Source organism: Bombina bombina, chromosome 4 (assembly GCF_027579735.1).
Source record: "Bombina bombina isolate aBomBom1 chromosome 4, aBomBom1.pri, whole genome shotgun sequence".
NCBI lineage: Eukaryota > Metazoa > Chordata > Amphibia > Anura > Bombinatoridae > Bombina > Bombina bombina.
In genome coordinates this window covers 406,273,553-406,292,065 of record NC_069502.1, presented here as the reverse complement: position 1 = coordinate 406,292,065, position 18,513 = coordinate 406,273,553, and the positions used below count along the sequence as shown (strand labels likewise).

Below are 18,513 nucleotides of genomic sequence, written 5' to 3'. Positions count from 1 at the left end.
AACATTTTGAAAATGCAGCAAGAAATACACAAATATACAATATAAATATTGATTATTAACAGATATTGGTGAAAAGTGGCAAGTAAACACAAGCATACACGGAAGAAGAAGGTTTATTTAGCACATTATTTGTATTGCTGAAAATAAAATGTATATTTAAATATAGCTTTAATTGTTAAGTAAAATCTTACCAAATCAAGAGGTCACAAAAAATATATAAATGTTGGAGTCTAAAGTGAAACTACTGAGTCGTAGACAAAGAGTGACAGATAGCACCGCCAACTAACCCTCAATGATGCTTCTAATCTAGACCATATAAATAGGGGCTGCTAACAAAGGTGAAGACAAAGCTTAAAGGGACAGTATACTGTAAAATAGTTTTTCCCTTAATGTGTTTACAAATGCTTTTTTTACCAACTTCAGAGTAAAAAATGTATGAAAATTAGCTTTTTAAGGTTTATTTGTGTATATTAAAGCTCTGATTTTGTGTTTTGAAGCCACAGCCTAATAAAATAGGTTGAGCTTGTAGGTATAATCAGATCTCATTACTGTATCACATTGTGCACATATACATGCTTCTTTATCTTATATCTGTCCTTAAAACAATCACCAATACTTTGAGAGAACAATGGAAAATCAACATTTTATTACCTTATCTCTGCTATATCGCACTGGGAGTATAATTTCTTCTGCTGGCTGTGTTTACAAAGCTTATCTATAGCTGGTACGCGCGGCCACAAACTTTCAGAATAGGTGGGGATACCACATGCTAAATCAACAATTTCAAATGCCAATATAAGGGTAAAGGAGCTACTTGTAAACAATTTAATACACTCCAGCAGGTAAAGTGGATCATTGGGAACAAATTAAAGGGGAGAACATTTTTGAGTAAACTGTCCCTTTAAAGGGACATTATACACTAATTTTTTCTTTGCATAAATGTTTTGTAGATGATCTATTTATATAGCCCATAAAGTTTTTTTTTAAAAATAAATGTATACAGGTGGCCCTCGTTTTACAACGGTTCAATTTACAACGTTTCAGAATAACAACCTTTTTTTCCAGTCATGTGACTGATATTGAAAAGCATTGAGAAGCAGTGCATTTATTAAAATAGCCAGTAGGTGGAGCTGTCCGCTTGTGTCACAGCAAAGCCAAGCAAGCTGAAATTAATCAGTTTAACCAGACCTGAGCTATCAAGCAGCTTTCAAAGGAACAAGATCTTCCTGTCTATAACTCAGTCCAGATTGGAATGCATAGAAAGAACTGTTTGCAGAAAAATGCAAGTGAAGTCTGTGTTGTGTGATAATTTTATTAGGTTTATAATGCTGTCTAGCAAATGTTTTTGTTTATTTAACTTAAGTTAATTATATATTCTGTGTTGTGTGATTATTTTATTAGGTTTATAATGCTATCTAGCATTTAAAGTCTTCATTTCAAAGCTTTTAAAATAATGTATTAGGTGCTACTTTTTTAGAGAGGGGCCTGGAACCTATCTCCTTAACTCCCCATTGACTTACATTATAAACTGGGTTTCAATTTACAACAGTTTCGATTTACAACCAATTCCTTCTGGAACCTAACCCCGGCGTAAACTGAGGGCTACCTGTAGTTTTGCTTATTTTTAAATAACATTGCTCTGATTTTCAGACTAACCAAGCCCCAAAGTTTTATGTGAATACCGTCAGCTACCTTCTCCAGTTTGCTCCTGTTTGTGTAAAGGGTCTTTTCATATGCAAAAGAAGGGGGAGGGGGGAGTGTCTTATTTGCCACTTGCAGTGGGCTTTCCAGCTACCTTTTCAACTGAGCTAAACTGAAAGCTTCTAAGTAAGTTTTTAAACAGTTTTACACTGGATTTTTAGATCAGTATCTGTGCATCTTATTCTTTATAGTAGTGTCTATTACATGCAGTTATATGAAAAGGAGTGTATACTGTCCCTTTAAAACCAAAATCACTGAAGTCCCCAGGACCTTTTAATGGGCACATCAACCAGTTGATTTTTCTGACCTCCTGGCTAAAATTTAAAAGAGACAGTCTAGTCAAAATTAACCTTTCATAGTTCAGATAGGGCATGCACTTTTAAACATTTTTTCAATTTACTTTTATCATCAAACTTTCTTTGTTCCCTTGGTATTCTTTGTTGAAAGCTAAACCTAGATAGACTCATATGCTAATTTCTAAGACCTTGAAGGCCGCCTCTTATCTCAGGGCATTTTGACAGTTTTCCACAGCTAGAGGGTGTTTGTTTATGTGTGCCATACAGATAACATTGTGCTCATGGAGTTACCTAGGAATCAGCACTGATTGGCTAACATGCAAGTCTGTTAAAAGAACTGAAATAAGGGGGCAGTCTGCAGAGGCTTAGATACAAGGTAATTGCAGAGGTAAAAAGTATATAAATATAATCCTGTTAGTTATGCAAAACTGGGAAATGGGTAATAAAGGTATAAACTATTTTTTTAAACAATAACAATTCTGGAGCAGACTGTCCCTTTAAAACAATGTTAAGCTAAAATGAGCTAATATTAACATTACACAAATGATCATTAAACTAATTTATATTAACCCCTTAACGACCGAGGACGTGCCAGGAAACTCCTACAAAAAAATACCCTTAACAACCAAGGACGTTTCTGGCAGTTCCTCTAGTGTTTCAAGCGGTGGAAGCGATCCTGATCAATTCCAGACGCTTTCATGGTATTGAAAGTGATGCCTCTGTGGCCCTCTCTGCACCGGTAGCGATGGTGCTGATCATTGGTGGGTGGGAGCATTAGCAGGGAGGCGAGTGGGCGGCCCATCTCTACCGATGCAGGCAGGACCTGCGCAGCAACCACTGCCACCAATGGAAATGAATGAGAAGGAGGGAGAAAAAATAAAGATCATAGGATCTGGGAGGTGGGCAGCTACACTACAGAAAATTGATATTTTTTAAAAGATAAATTAAAAAAAAAACTTTTTTAGGGGGGCAAAATGGGTACTGGCCGACTGCTGCCAGTACCTAAGATGGCGGCAAATAGGTAGCGGGGGAAGGGTTAGAAAGCTCTTTGGGGGAGATCAGGGAGGTTGGGGGCTAAGGGGGGGTCCATCAGAGCTACATAATTTTTATTTATTTTTTAAATAAAAATTTTCAAAAAAGCCTTTTATTTTGGTACTGGCAGACTTTCTGCCAGTACTTAAGATGGCGGGGACAATTGTGGGGGAGGGAAGAGAGCTGTTTGGGAGGGATCAGGGGGTGGGATTTTTTTTATTTGATCACATTTGGTGGTGAAATGGTGGCATGAAATATACCAAAATGGGCCTAGATCAATACTTTGGGTTGTCTACTACACTAAAGCTAAAATTAACCACACAAGCTCCCTAATTAACCCCTTCTCTGCTGGGCATAATACACGTGTGGTGCGCAGTGGCATTTAGCGGCCTTCTTATTACCATAAAAACAACGCCAAAGCCATATATGTCTGTTATTTCTGATTAAAGGGGATCCCAGAGAAGCATTTACAACCATGTGTGCCATAATTGCACAAGCTGTTTGTAAATAATTTCAGTGAGAAACCTAAAATAGTGAAAAATTTAACAATTTTTTTTATTTGATCGCATTTGGCGGTGAAATGGTGGCATGAAATATACCAAAATGGGCCTAGCTCAATACTTTGGGTTGTCTACTAAGAAAGAAAATATGTACATGTCAAGGGATATTCAGAGATTCCTGACAGATATCAGTGTTCCAATGTAACTAGCGCTAATTTTGGGGGGGAAAAATGGTTTGGAAATAGCAAAGTGCTACTTGTATTTATTGCCCTATAACTTGCCAAAGAAGCAAAGAACATGTAAACATTGGGTATTTCTAAACTCAAAACAAAATTTTGAAAATATTTAGCATGGGTGTTTTTTGGTGGTTGTAGATGAGTAACAGATTTTGGGGATCAAAGTTAGAAAAAGTGTGTTTTTTCCATTTTTTTCATCAAATTTTATATATTCTTTTATAGTAAATTATACGATATGATGAAAATAATGGTATCTTTAGAAAGTCCATTTAATGGCGAGAAAAACGGTATATAATATGTGGGTACAGTAAATGAGTAAGAGGAAAATTACAGCTAAACACAAACACCGCAGAAATGCAAAAATAGCCTTGGTCCCAGAAGGTCAACAAATGGAAAAGTGGTCTGGTCAAAAAGGGGTTAAATTATGCAATAAATGTGTGCTTTGGATAGGAGAAAATGTTATAATATTACAAAGTATTAGTCCAAACCACCAAGCTACCACACAATGCCACCAGGCTGGCAAACTTTTCTTTGGTGAACACTAATCATTGGTGCAGGCTGACACTGGTGATGAAATTCATCTTCTACTACCTACTCCTGTATTTATTTTTACAATAATCATCACCTTTTTTACCGATGTCCTTGTTCTGGCTAGAACACAAGACATGAAAAGAGCTTCTGCCGTGCAAATTAGCACAGCTGGTTACATGTTTAGTGGGGAGTTCACACCACCACCTTAAAGGGATAGAAAGGTCAAAATGTAAATATGCATGGGTGCATTTGAATTTGAAATAAAAGCATTTCTGCAACATACTTCAAATAGCAAAAATACAGGGAGAAATTACACATTTTATTATTATTTTTTACTGATGATGCTTTATATAAAGTATGTCTGCCATCCAAACTATTAGCTACCATATTTGAGATAAGCTCACCCGGCTGGTCTTTTATTATTTTTATTTTGTAATTTTGACCTATCCTTTTAAACACCCAACACCTTTACCCTATAATCAGACTCAATACTTTTGTACCACTCTGTTGTAGCAATGACAGCAGGGTAAGTAAGGTTGACAGGCTAAAGCAGGGGACAGGCTGAAGCCCTTGAACAAATGTGATTATTCAAGACTGTGCATTGTGTTCAGGGTGCAGCCTCCAGCACACTTCTGTAGTGGAAGCAGCACAGACCAGAGCGCACTGAAGAAAAATGATGGGGAATAAGAATGAGATAAAATTCACTTGTTTGTATATGTTGTGGGCCTTTACCCTATAACTATACTTTATCCTGGGTTACAAACAAATATGATTGCAGTTTTACTTATTGTTTCTATTATTTTTAGATTATTCTTTATAAATACTTTTCACTATAGGCTAACAATGTGTGACCAGCTACTCAATTTCTGAATGGCTTTTAAATGTGTTTAAAAAAAAATGTCAAGCCCTCTTCTTCATACACATAGAAAAATATATTAACACTTACGAATACATGCACACTTCTTTTCAATCTGCATCTGTAGGTATATTTACTTACAGGAGCCTCCTTGGGATAATGGTCCAGAAGCTGAGACAGCAAACCTCACAGTAGGACAAGTCAGGGGTATACAGTTTAGTCTATGCGGTAGTACACATTTATAAGGATTTAAATCTGCACTGAAAGTGTAACATGGTCAGTATATGTTCTTAACGGAAATTACTTTGAAATTGATCATAAATCGCAGCACTCTCAAACAAATATAAATACTTAAACTGGCCCTTTAGCTTCTACACAATACGTTACAACCTGTCTAAACTCTAAAGAGTTAAATGTCCCGGTACCTCAGATCGTCATCCCGGTCGTTGGACAGCTCGGGATTTTTAATCAGGTACGGGCCACCGGACTCAGTGCTTTTGTTCTTTAAGATGCCTCTAATGGGTCTCTGGTTTGGTGACGCCATGCTCCCAGATAGGGAAACCGGACACCGACCTCTCAGGCAAATACAAACCGCCCTCCGCTGTCAACACCGACTACGTCATCAGTACGGGCAGGTTCTATGTAATTTCCGCTCGCCCTACAGCTTGTTGGAAACGTACTATGGTGGCTTTCGTGTAGTGATGATATTGGGTATCCTGATAACTGGAGACCTCTGTTGCACGTCTCTTGTTTTTTTTGTTACAATACTCGTATTACGTTAACAAAAAAGTGATTTTGCCTATTTCAATTCATGTCACTTTTAATTCTTAGAAACGAGATACCACGGGCAAATCGCCTTGCTAGACGTTTGTAATATGGGAGCCAGTGTTTTATTTTGGTTTAGACGACTAGTGTTTGAGGGTAGAACATTTGGGTACTTGTATGAGCTCTCACATGGTGTCTAAATGATTTATGTCATTACCACTGCAGTAGTGTGTGACTCATTCATGCATCTATGACATTTGGTTGTGAGAAGAAATATATGTTGTTGTTGCAAATATGAGCAAAACATTTGGAGGGGTGCAGGGGGCAGCTGATTTGCAGAGTTTAGGACAGTACAAAAAAAACTATACCACTGATTAGAGCATAATGCTTAGCAACATTTGCTGCGGAATCTGTTGGCGCTCTACAAATAACCGATAATAATAATTATATATTGTTCTTTTTAATGGGTATACCACCCCACTAACATTTAAGCCACTGTTAAAGGGACAGTATGTCCTACATTTTTTCCTTTTTATTTTTTTTCCCAGTAGTCCATTTTACCTGTTGGAGTGTATTATATTTATTTCAGCACTTGAAATGGCAGATTTTGCCTGTGATATTTTAAAGTGATGATAAATCCTAGCGTTTTTGAAACGCTGGGATTTACCAGTGCAACAAATAAAGGGGACTTTCAGTCATGAAGTATAAACTACTTCATCCTGAAAGTTCCTTTATTTGCCTCAGGACACCCGCAGCAGAAGGTGTAGCCCCTGCCCCCAGAGTTTTAAAAGCAGATGATTTTCAAAACGTTTTTAAAACGTTTTTATTCTGTCTCCCTGTTATCTAGTCTATTCACTAGCCTAGAAGTTTTATGCCATCAGGCTTAAGATACAACTTCTTGCAAAGACCTCCAACTCCATGTAGAGCTATGCCAAGAAGCACAAATGTTGATGAATAATACATATTGAATGTCTAATTATGACTTTACTGTCCCTTTAAGATAAAAACAATTGTACTGTCCCTTTAAGATAAAAAATAGCTAACATTACATAATTTCAATGTTTGTTGAACAAATCATTAAATATTTTTTTGTTAAATTATGCAATTTGTGCTTTGGATATCTTAAAAGTCACATTCATAAATAATAGAACATGTTATACTATTGTAAAGTATACATATATAATATGGAATTAAAGTGCCAGTAAACATTAATTTATTAGATGTCTGTCAAGTTGTTTTTTAGGTAAAATACATATTGAAAGTTGATTTTTTTTTAATAGAAATTAAGGGCCCGATCCGATATGCAGCGTCGCCCAATATTGCGCTGGTTGGTATCCTATATACGGCGTAACCTAGAAGTTACGCTCGTATATTTCTGCCTTCAGCCGTAATTTTTTGGTCCATAGACAGGTATACCAAACCCGCGCAGTTTGGTATCCAATATACAGCGTAAAGACTTTTGTGGCGAAAATGGAGAAATCTTACTCCATTTTCACCTCGCCACAAATTGCAGGCGTAGTAAGCCTTACGCTGAGTATTGGAGCCCCGTAGCTCCCTAAACTGGCTGCAAAATAAAACCTAACACCTAACGCATGTGCAATGTCTATCTACCTGTCAACCGCAATCCCTAATAAATTGTTTAACCCCTAAACCGCCGCTCCCGGACCCCGCCGCCACCTACATTAAATGTCTAACCCCCTAATGTGATCCCCCTACACCGCCGCCACCTACATTAAAATTATTAACCCCTAATGTAATCCCCCTACACCGCCGCCATCTATATTAAAATTATTACCCCCTAATGTGAGCCCCTACCCCGCCGCCACCTATTTTAACTACATTACCCCCTAATCTAATCTCCCTACCCGGCCGCCACCTATTTTCAAATGATTAACCCCTAATCTAATCCCCCTACCCCGTCGCCACCTATTTTAAAATGATTAACCCCTAATCTAATCCCCCTACCCCCGCCGCCACCTATTTTAAAATGATTAACCCCTAATCTAATCCCCTTACACCGCTGCCACCTATAATAAATGTATTACCCACTAAAATACTAAAATGTCCCTACCCTAAACTAAATTACAAATAGTCCTGAAAAGGGTCTTTTGCGTGGCATTGCCCCAAAGTAACCAGCTCTATTACCAGCCCTTAAAAGGGCCTTTTGCGGGGCATTCTGTTCTGGGTCCTCTACTCTTCTCCATCTATACTTCTTCGCTGGGTAAACTTATCAACAGTTATGGTTTCAAATATCACCTCTATGCTGATGACACCCAGATCTACCTCTCCACCCCTGCTCTCTCTCCCTCTGTCCTCTCTCATGTCAGCAACTGCTTATCTGGTATTTCTTCCTGGATGGCCTCTCACCACCTAAAGATTAACATGTCCAAGACTGAGCTCCTTCCTATCCCCCCCTCAAGCTCTACGCCGACTTCTGACTTCTCTATCCCTGTTGACGGCATCACCATTTCCCCATCTCCCCAAGTCCGCTGCCTCGGAGTCACACTTGACTCAAACCTATCCTTCATCCCCCATATCCAATCGCTTTCTACATCCTGCCGCAATCATCTACGCAATATTTCCAAAATTCGCCCTTTTCTGAGCGCTGACACCACAAAGCAAATAATCCACTCCCTTGTTATCTCCAGACTTGACTACTGCAACAACCTACTCGCTAGCCTTACTCTTTCCCGCCTATCCCTTCAATCCATCCTAAATGCCTCTGCCAGGCTGATCCACCTTTCCCGTCGATCTGTATCTGCTGCACCTCTCTGTGAATCCCTTCATTGGCTCCCCATTCACTGCAGAATTAAATTCAAAATTCTCACCCTTACATACAGAACTCTCACCAACGCCGCTCCCCTCTACCTATCCTCTCTAATACACAAGTATACTCCAGCCCGTCCACTAAGATCCAACAATGACCTGCTCCTTGCATCCTCAACTATCACCTCCTCTCATGCTAGACTGCAGGACTTCTGTCATGCAGCACCTACCCTCTGGAACACTCTCCCTCGTGCTGTCAGGCTTTGCCCTAATCTTTCTTCCTTTAAATGCTCCCTGAAGACTTTTCTGTTCAGGGAAGCCTACCACCCAACTCAATAATAAATTAATTTCACTTACCTAACATTTCCCTCTTCTAACTCTGTATTAACATCCTTCTCAATCTTGCAGTCCTTACCTCCTGTTTCTCAACCTCCTACCCTTCTAGATTGTAAGTTCCCACGGGAATAGGGCCCTCAATCCCTCCTGTATGTGTTTGTAAATTTTGTCCTGTATCTTACAAGTCTTGTATTGTTTTATTTAAATGAATTGTATCCATGGACAGCGCTGCAGAATATGTTGGCGCTTAATAAATAAAGTATAATAATAATAATAAAGTAACCAGCTCTATTACCAGCCCTTAAAGTGTCAGTAAACCTAAAAATAATGTTATATAATTCTGCACATAGTGCAGAATTATATAACATTATTTTAGTGCTATAGTTATAAAAGCCTTTTTTTCCCTTTTAATATTTTAAAAATATGGCGCTTTTACAGACCCGCTCTCTGCTCCCTGCTGAGCGGGTCTGTTTTTTTTAAACCGCGCATCGGGCCAGCTGTATAGTCACAGCCCGGCCCGACCGCGCCATAAGACTAAGTGAAGCTCGCTCCTGCTGTCAGACAGAGCAGGAGCGAGCTGCACTTAGTCTTATGGCGCGGCCGGGCTGTGACTATACAGCTGGCCCGATGCGCTGAGTAAACAAAACAGACCCGCTCAGCAGAGAGCGGGTGTGCAGAATTATATAACATTATTTTTTAGGTTTACTGTCCCTTTAAAAGGGCCTTTTGCGGGGCATTGTCACAAAGTAATCAGATCTTTTACCTGTAATCTGACCCCCCCTACACCGCCGCCACCTATATTAACCCCTAATCTAATCCCCTTACACCGCCGCCACCTATATTAAATATATTAACCCCTAATCTAATCCCCCTACACCGCCGCCACCTATATTAAATATATTAACCCCTAATCTGACCCCCCTACACCACCGCCACCTATATTAACTATATTAACCCTAATTATATTAGGGTTAATATAGTTATATTATATATATTAACTATATTAACCCTATCTAACCCTAACACCCCTAACTTAATTATTATTGCAATAAATCTAAATAATATTAATCTTATTAACTAAAATATTCCTATTTAAAACTAAATACTTACCTATAAAATAAACCTTAAGATAGCTACAATATAATTAATAATTACATTGTAGCTACTTTAGGGTTTATATTTATTTTACAGGTAACTTGGTATTTATTTTAACTAGGTACAATAGCTATTAAATAGTTAATAACTAATAGCTACCTAGTTAAAATAATTACCAATTTACCTGTAAAAATTTTTTAACCTAAGTTACAAATACACCTACACTATCAATAAATTAATTAAATAAACTACAATTATCTAATCTAAAATATAATTAAATACACTAAACTAAATTACAAAAAACAAACAAACACTAAATTACAAAAAATAAAAAAAGAGTTCAAGAATTTTAAGATAATTACACCTAATCTAAGCCCCCTAATAAAATAACAAAGCCCCCCAAAATAAAAAAAATGTCCCTACCTATCAGCTCTATTACCAGCCCTTAAAAGGGCCTTTTGTGGGGCATTGCCCCAAAGTAATCAGCTCTTTTACCTGTGAAAAAAAATGAACAACCCCTCCATTACAACCCACCACCCACACACCCCTACTCTAAAACCCACCCTATCCCCCCTTAAAAAAAACCTAAGTCTAAACCCCAAGTGCTCCTTACCTGTCCTGAAGACCGGCGGAGAAGGTCCTGTTCCAGGCGGAGAAGTCTTCTTCCAGGCGGCGACCTCTTCTTCCAGGAACCAGCCGGTGCAGAGTGGAGGAGTTGAAGACCGATGACTGCGGAGCTGAAGACCGTCGTCCCTGGAACTGAATACCGGCGACACAGGAACTGAAGACCGGAGCCATGGAGCGTGGAGGATCCTTTTTATACGATCGCCGCCGTACACTGAATCGGAATTCAAGGTACGCGATTGTTACAATACTCATATTACGTTAACAAAAAAGTGATTTTGCCTTTTTCAATTCATGTCACATTTAAGTCTTAGAAACGAGATACCACGGGCAAATCGCCTTGCTAGACGTTTGTAATATGGGAGCCAGTGTTTTATTTTGGTTTAGACGACTAGTGTTTGAGGGTAGAACATTTGGGTACTTGTATGAGATGATGCTTCCCCTGTCACATGGTGTCTAAATGATTTATGTCATTACCACTGCAGTCTAGTGTGTGACTCATTCATGCATCTATGACATTTGGTTGTGAGAAGAAATATATGTTGCAAATATGAGCAAAACATTTGGAGGGGTGCAGGGGGCAGCTGATTTGCAGAGTTTAGTACAGTACAAAAAACCTATACGACTAATTAGATCATAATGCTTAGCAACATTTGCTGCGGAATCTGTTGGCGCTCTACAAATAAACCATGATAATAATTATATACTGTTCTCCCCAGAAGTTTTTTTAATGGGTATACCCCACTAACATGTAAGCCACTGTTAAAGGGACAGTATGTCCTACATTTTTCCTTTTTAATTTTTTTCCCCAGTAGTCCATTTTACCTGCTGGAGTGTATTAAATTTATTTCAGCACTTGAAATGGCAGATTTTGCCTGTGATATTTTAAAGTGATGATAAATCCTAGTGTTTTTGAAACGCTGGGATTTACCAGTGCAACAAATAAAGGGGACTTTCAGTCATGAAGTATAAACTACTTCATCCTGAAAGTTCCTTTATTTGCAACTGTTTAGTGCTTTTTTATCACAATAATGAAACAGACTGTTTAACATCCCTTTAAGTATAAGCTATATAAAAGCTGTGTAAACATAACCTGCAGAAGGAATTACACTTTCAGAAAGAGTTAGAAGAGATAAGCAATAACATTTTAATTTCCAATTGATCTCTTTATTCGGCTTTGGTTTACAGACAGAGATAATATAAAGAAGCATGTGTGTGTACAGTAGGTGATAAAATAAGGATATTTGATTTCCCCGCAAACTCAACCCATTTTTATGGGTTGTGGTTTTAAAGAACAAAACAAGCTATTTTAAAAACAAAAAATAAACCCAAAGGAACAATTTCTCATACATTTTATACTCTGCAGCTGATATATGTCATTGGAAACACATTAAAGGGACATGAAACCCCAAAATTGTCTTTCATGATTAAGGTAGAACATACAATTTTAAACAACTTTCCAGTTTACTTCTTTGATCAAATTTGCTTCATTCTCTTGGTATGCTTTGTTGAAGGAGCAGCAATGCACTACTGTTTTGTAACTGAACACATGGGTGAGCCAATGACAATTAGTATAAATATATATATATATATATATATATATATATGCAGCCATCAATCAGCAGCTAGAACTTAGGTTCTTTGCTGCTCCTGAGATCTCCTAGATAAACCTTTCAGCAAAGTATAACAAAAGAAAGAAGGATATTAAATAGTAGAAGTAAATTGGAAAGTTGTTTAAAATTGTATGCACTGTCTAAATCATGAATGTCTAATTATGACTTTACTGTCCCTTTAAGATAAAAACAATTGTACTGTCCCTTTAAGATAAAAAATAGCTAACATTACATAATTTCAATGTTTGTTGAACAAATCATTAAATATTTTTTTGTTAAATTATGCAATTTGTGCTTTGGATATCTTAAAAGTCACATTCATAAATAATAGAACATGTTATACTATTGTAAAGTATACATATATAATATGGAATTAAAGTGCCAGTAAACATTAATTTATTAGATGTCATCTAAGTTGTTTTTTAGGTAAAATACATATTGAAAGTTGATTTTTTTTTTAATAGAAATTAAGGGCCCGATCCGATATGCAGCGTCGCCCAATATTGCGCTGGTTTGGTATCCTATATACGGCGTAACATAGAAGTTACGCTCGTATATTTCTGCCTTCGGCCGTAGTTTTTTGGCCCATAGACAGGTATACCAAACCTGCGCAGTTTGGTATCCAATATACAGCGTAAAGACTTACGTGGCGAAAATGGAGAAATCTTACTCCATTTTCACCTCGCCACAAATTGCAGGCGTAGTAAGCCTTACGCTGAGTATTGGAGCCCCGTAGCTCCCTAAACTGGCTGCAAAATAAAACCTAACGCATGCGCAATGTCTATCTACCTGTCAACCGCAATCCCTAATAAATTGTTTAACCCCTAAACCGCCGCTCCCGGACCCCGCCGCCACCTACATTAAATGTCTAACCCCCTAATGTGATCCCCCTACACCGCCGCCACCTACATTAAAATTATTAACCCCTAATGTAATCCCCCTACACCGCCGCCATCTATATTAAAATTATTACCCCCTAATGTGAGCCCCTACCCCGCCGCCACCTATTTTAACTACATTACCCCCTAATCTAATCCCCCTACCCCGCCGCCACCTATTTTCAAATGATTAACCCCTAATCTAATCCCCCTACCCCGTCGCCACCTATTTTAAAATGATTAACCCCTAATCTAATCCCCCTACCCCTGCCGCCACCTATTTTAAAATGATTAACCCCTAATCTAATCCCCCTACACCGCCGCCACCTATAATAAATGTATTACCCACTAAAATACTAAAATGTCCCTACCCTAAACTAAATTACAAATAGCCCTGAAAAGGGCCTTTTGCGTGGCATTGCCCCAAAGTAACCAGCTCTATTACCAGCCCTTAAAAGGGCCTTTTGCAGGGCATTCTGTTCTGGGTCCTCTACTCTTCTCCATCTATACTTCTTAGCTGGGTAAACTTATCAACAGTTATGGTTTCAAATATCACCTCTATGCTGATGACACCCAGATCTACCTCTCCACCCCTGCTCTCTCTCCCTCTGTCCTCTCTCATGTCAGCAACTGCTTATCTGGTATTTCTTCCTGGATGGCCTCTCACCACCTAAAGATTAACATGTCCAAGACTGAGCTCCTTCTTATCCCCCCCTCAAGCTCTACGCCGACTTCTGACTTCTCTATCCCTGTTGACGGCATCACCATTTCCCCATCACCCCAAGTCCGCTGCCTCAGAGTCACACTTGACTCAAACCTATCCTTCATCCCCCATATCCAATCGCTTTCTACATCCTGCCGCAATCATCTACGCAATATTTCCAAAATTCGCCCTTTTCTGAGCGCTGACACCACAAAGCAAATAATCCACTCCCTTGTTATCTCCCGACTTGACTACTGCAACAACCTACTCGCTAGCCTTCCTCTTTCCTGCCTATCCCCCCTTCAATCCATCCTAAATGCCTCTGCCAGGCTGATCCACCTTTCCCGTCGATCTGTATCTGCTGCACCTCTCTGTGAATCCCTTCATTGGCTCCCCATTCACAGCAGAATTAAATTCAAAATTCTCACCCTTACATACAGAACTCTCACCAACGCCGCTCCCCTCTACCTATCCTTTCTAATACACAAGTATACTCCAGCCCGTCCACTAAGATCCAACAATGACCTGCTCCTTGCATCCGCAACTATCACCTCCTCTCATGCTAGACTGCAGGACTTCTGTTGTGCAGCACCTACCCTCTGGAACACTCTCCCTCGTGCTGTCAGGCTTTGCCCTAATCTTTCTTCCTTTAAATGTTCCCTGAAGACTTTTCTGTTCAGGGAAGCCTACTACCCAACTCAATAATAAATTAATTTCACTTACCTAACATTTCCCTCTTCTAACTCTGTATTAACATCCTTCTCAATCTTGCAGTCCTCACCTCCTGTTTCTCAACCTCCTACCCTTCTAGATTGTAAGTTCCCACGGGAATAGGGCCCTCAATCCCTCCTGTATGTGTTTGTAAATTTTGTCCTGTATCTTACAAGTCTTGTATTGTTTTATTTAAATGAATTGTACCCATGGACAGCGCTGCGGAATATGTTGGCGCTTAATAAATAAAGTATAATAATAATAAAGTAACCAGCTCTATTACCAGCCCTTAAAGTGTCAGTAAACCTAAAAATAATGTTATATAATTCTGCACATAGTGCAGAATTATATAACATTATTTTAGTGCTATAGTTATAAAAGCCTTTTTTCCCTTTTAATATTTTAAAAATATGGCGCTTTTACAGACCCGCTCTCTGCTGAGCGGGTCTGGGTTTTTTTTAAACAGCGCATCGGGCCAGCTGTATAGTCACAGCCCGGCCCGACCGTGCCATAAGACTAAGTGAAGCTCGCTCCTGCTGTCAGACAGAGCAGGAGCGAGCTGCACTTAGTCTTATGGCGCGGTCGGGCCGGGCTGTGACTATACAGCTGGCCCGATGCGCTGAGTAAAAAAAACAGACCTGCTGAGCAGAGAGCGGGTCTGTAAAAGCGCCATATTTTTAAAATATTAAAAGGGAAAAAAGGCTTTTATAACTATAGCACTAAAATAATGTTATATAATTCTGCATTATGTGCAGAATTATATAACATTATTTTTTAGGTTTACTGTCCCTTTAAAAGGGCCTTTTGCGGGGCATTGTCACAAAGTAATCAGATCTTTTACCTGTAATCTGACCCCCCTACCCCGCGCCACCTATATTAAATATATTAACCCCTAATCTAATCCCCTTACACCGCCGCCACCTATATTAAATATATTAACCCCTAATCTAATCCCCCTACACCGCCGCCACCTATATTAAATATATTAACCCCTAATCTGACCCCCCTACACCACCGCCACCTATATTAACTATATTAACCCTAATTATATTAGGGTTAATATAGTTAATATAGTTATATTATATATATTAACTATATTAACCCTATCTAACCCTAACACCCCTAACTTAATTATTATTGCAATAAATCTAAATAATATTAATCTTATTAACTAAAATATTCCTATTTAAAACTAAATACTTACCTATAAAATAAACCTTAAGATAGCTACAATATAATTAATAATTACATTGTAGCTATTTTAGGGTTTATATTTATGTTACAGGTAACTTGGTATTTATTTTAACTAGGTACAATAGCTATTAAATAGTTAATAACTAATAGCTACCTAGTTAAAATAATTACCAATTTACCTGTAAAAAAATTTTAACCTAAGTTACAAATACACCTACACTATCAATAAATTAATTAAATAAACTACAATTATCTAATCTAAAATATAATTAAATACACTAAACTAAATTACAAAAAACAAACAAACACTAAATTACAAAAAATAAAAAAAGAGTTCAAGAATTTTAAGATAATTACACCTAATCTAAGCCCCCTAATAAAATAACAAAGCCCCCCAAAATAAAAAAAAATGTCCCTACCTATCAGCTCTATTACCAGCCCTTAAAAGGGCCTTTTGTGGGGCATTGCCCCAAAGTAATCAGCTCTTTTACCTGTGAAAAAAAAGAACAACCCCTCCATTACGACCCACCACCCACACACCCCTACTCTAAAACCCACCCTATCCCCCCTTAAAAAAAACCTAAGTCTAACCCCCAAGTGCTCCTTACCTGTCCTGAAGACCGGCGGAAAAGGTCCTGTTCCAGGCGGAAAAGTCTTCTTCCAGGCGGCGACCTCTTCTTCTTCCAGGAACCAGCCGGCGTGGAGTGGAGGAGTTGAAGACCGATGACTGCGGAGCTGAAGACCGTCGTCCCTGGAACTGAATACCGGCGACACAGGAACTGAAGACCGGAGCCATGGAGCGTGGAGGATCCTTTTCCTACGATCGCCGCCATACACTGAATTGGAATTCAAGGTACGCGATTAAAAATGGCATCCCTTGAATTCCTATTGGCTGATTTGAGCCTTCAAATTCAAATCAGCTAATCGGATGAAAGCTACTTTAATTCTATTGGCTGATTTAAATAGCCAATAGAATAAGAGCTACTGTAATTCTATTGGCTGATTAGAATAGCCAATAGAATTACAGTAGCTCTTATTCTATTGGCTAATCAAATCAGCCAATAGAATTAAAGTAGCTTTCATCCGATTGGCTGATTTGAATTTGAAGGCTCAAATCAGCCAATAGGAATTCAAGGGACGCCATTTTGAATCGCGTACCTTGAATTCCAATTCAGTGTACGGCGGCGATCGTATGAAGAGGATCCTCCACGCTCCATGGCTCCGGTCTTCAGTTCCAGCGTCGCTGATCTTCAGTTCCTGCATCGCCGGTCTTCAGTTCCAGAGAGGACGGTCTTCAGCTCCGCGGTCATCGGTCTTCAACTCCTCCGCGCTGGCTGGTTCCTGGAAGAAGAAGAGGTCGCCGCCTGGAAGAAGACTTCTCCACCTGGAACAGGACCTTCTCCGCCGGTCTTCAGGACAGGTAAGGAGCACTTGGGGGTTAGACTTAGGTTTTTTTAAGGGGGGATAGGGTGGGTTTTAGAGTAGGGGTGTGTGGGTTTTGGGTCGTAATGGGGGGGGTTGTTCTTTTTTTTACAGGTAAAAGAGCTGATTACTTTGGGGCAATGCCCCACAAAAGGCCCTTTTAAGGGCTGGTAATAGAGCTGATTACTTTTTGTAATTTAGTTTAGGGTAGAGACATTTTTTTATTTTGTGGGGCTTTGTTATTTTATTAGGGGGCTTAGATTAGGTGTAATTAGCTTAAAATTCTTGTAATCTTTTTTTATTTTTTGTAATTTAGTGTTTTGTTTTTTTTGTAATTTAGTTTAGTGTATATAATTATATTTTAGTTTAGATAATTGTAGTTTTATTTAATTAATTTATTGATAATGTAGGTGTATTTGTAACTTAGGTTAGGATTTATTTTACAGGTGAATTGGTAATTATTTTAACTAGGTAGCTATTAAATAGTTATTAACTATTTAATAGCTATTGTACCTAGTTAAAATAAATACCAAGTTACCTGTAAAATAAATATAAACCCTAAAATAGCTACAATGTAATTATTAATTATATTGTAGCTATCTTAAGGTTTATTTTATAGGTAAGTATTTAGTTTTAAATAGGAATATTTTAGTTAAAATTAATATTATTTAGATTTATTGCAATAATAATTAAGTTAGGGGTGTTAGGGTTAGATAGGGTTAATATATATAATAACTATATTAATTATTAACTATATTAATATATATAATATAATAACTATATTAACCCTAATATAATTAGGGTTAATATAGTTAATATAGGTGGCGGCGGTGTAGGGGGATTAGATTAGGGGTTAATATATTTAACATAGGTGGCAGCGGTGTAGGGGGATTAGATTAGGGGTTAATATATTTAATATAGGTGGCGGTGGTGTAGGGGGATTAGATTACATGTAAAAGAGCTGATAATTTTGGGACAATGCCCCGAAAAAGGCCCTTTTAAGGGCTGGTAATAGAGCTGGTTACTTTGGGGCAATGCCCCGCAAAAGGCTCTTTTAAGGGCTGGTAATAGAGCTGGTTACTTTGGGGCAATGTACCGCAAAAGGCCCTTTTCAGGGCTATTTGTAATTTAGTTTAGGGTAGGGACATTTTAGTATTTTAGGGGGTAATACATTTATTATAGGTGGCGGCGGTGTAGGGGGATTAGATTAGGGGTTAATCATTTTAATATAGGTGGCGGCGGGGTAGGGGGGTT

At 38.4% G+C, this 18,513-nt stretch overlaps 1 protein-coding gene across 1 annotated transcript in view; it reads right to left on the bottom strand.

Moving 5' to 3' along the window:
• Nucleotides 1–5,774, bottom strand: part of PPP1R2 (protein phosphatase 1 regulatory inhibitor subunit 2) — a 110,351-nt gene extending 104,577 nt beyond the window's left edge. The window contains exon 1 of the mRNA XM_053710198.1: nt 5,578–5,774. Coding sequence (XP_053566173.1) covers nt 5,578–5,696 — 119 coding nt within the window. The 5' untranslated portion in view covers nt 5,697–5,774. The remainder of the gene's footprint in view (nt 1–5,577) is intronic.
• Nucleotides 5,775–18,513: the final 12,739 nt, after the last annotated feature.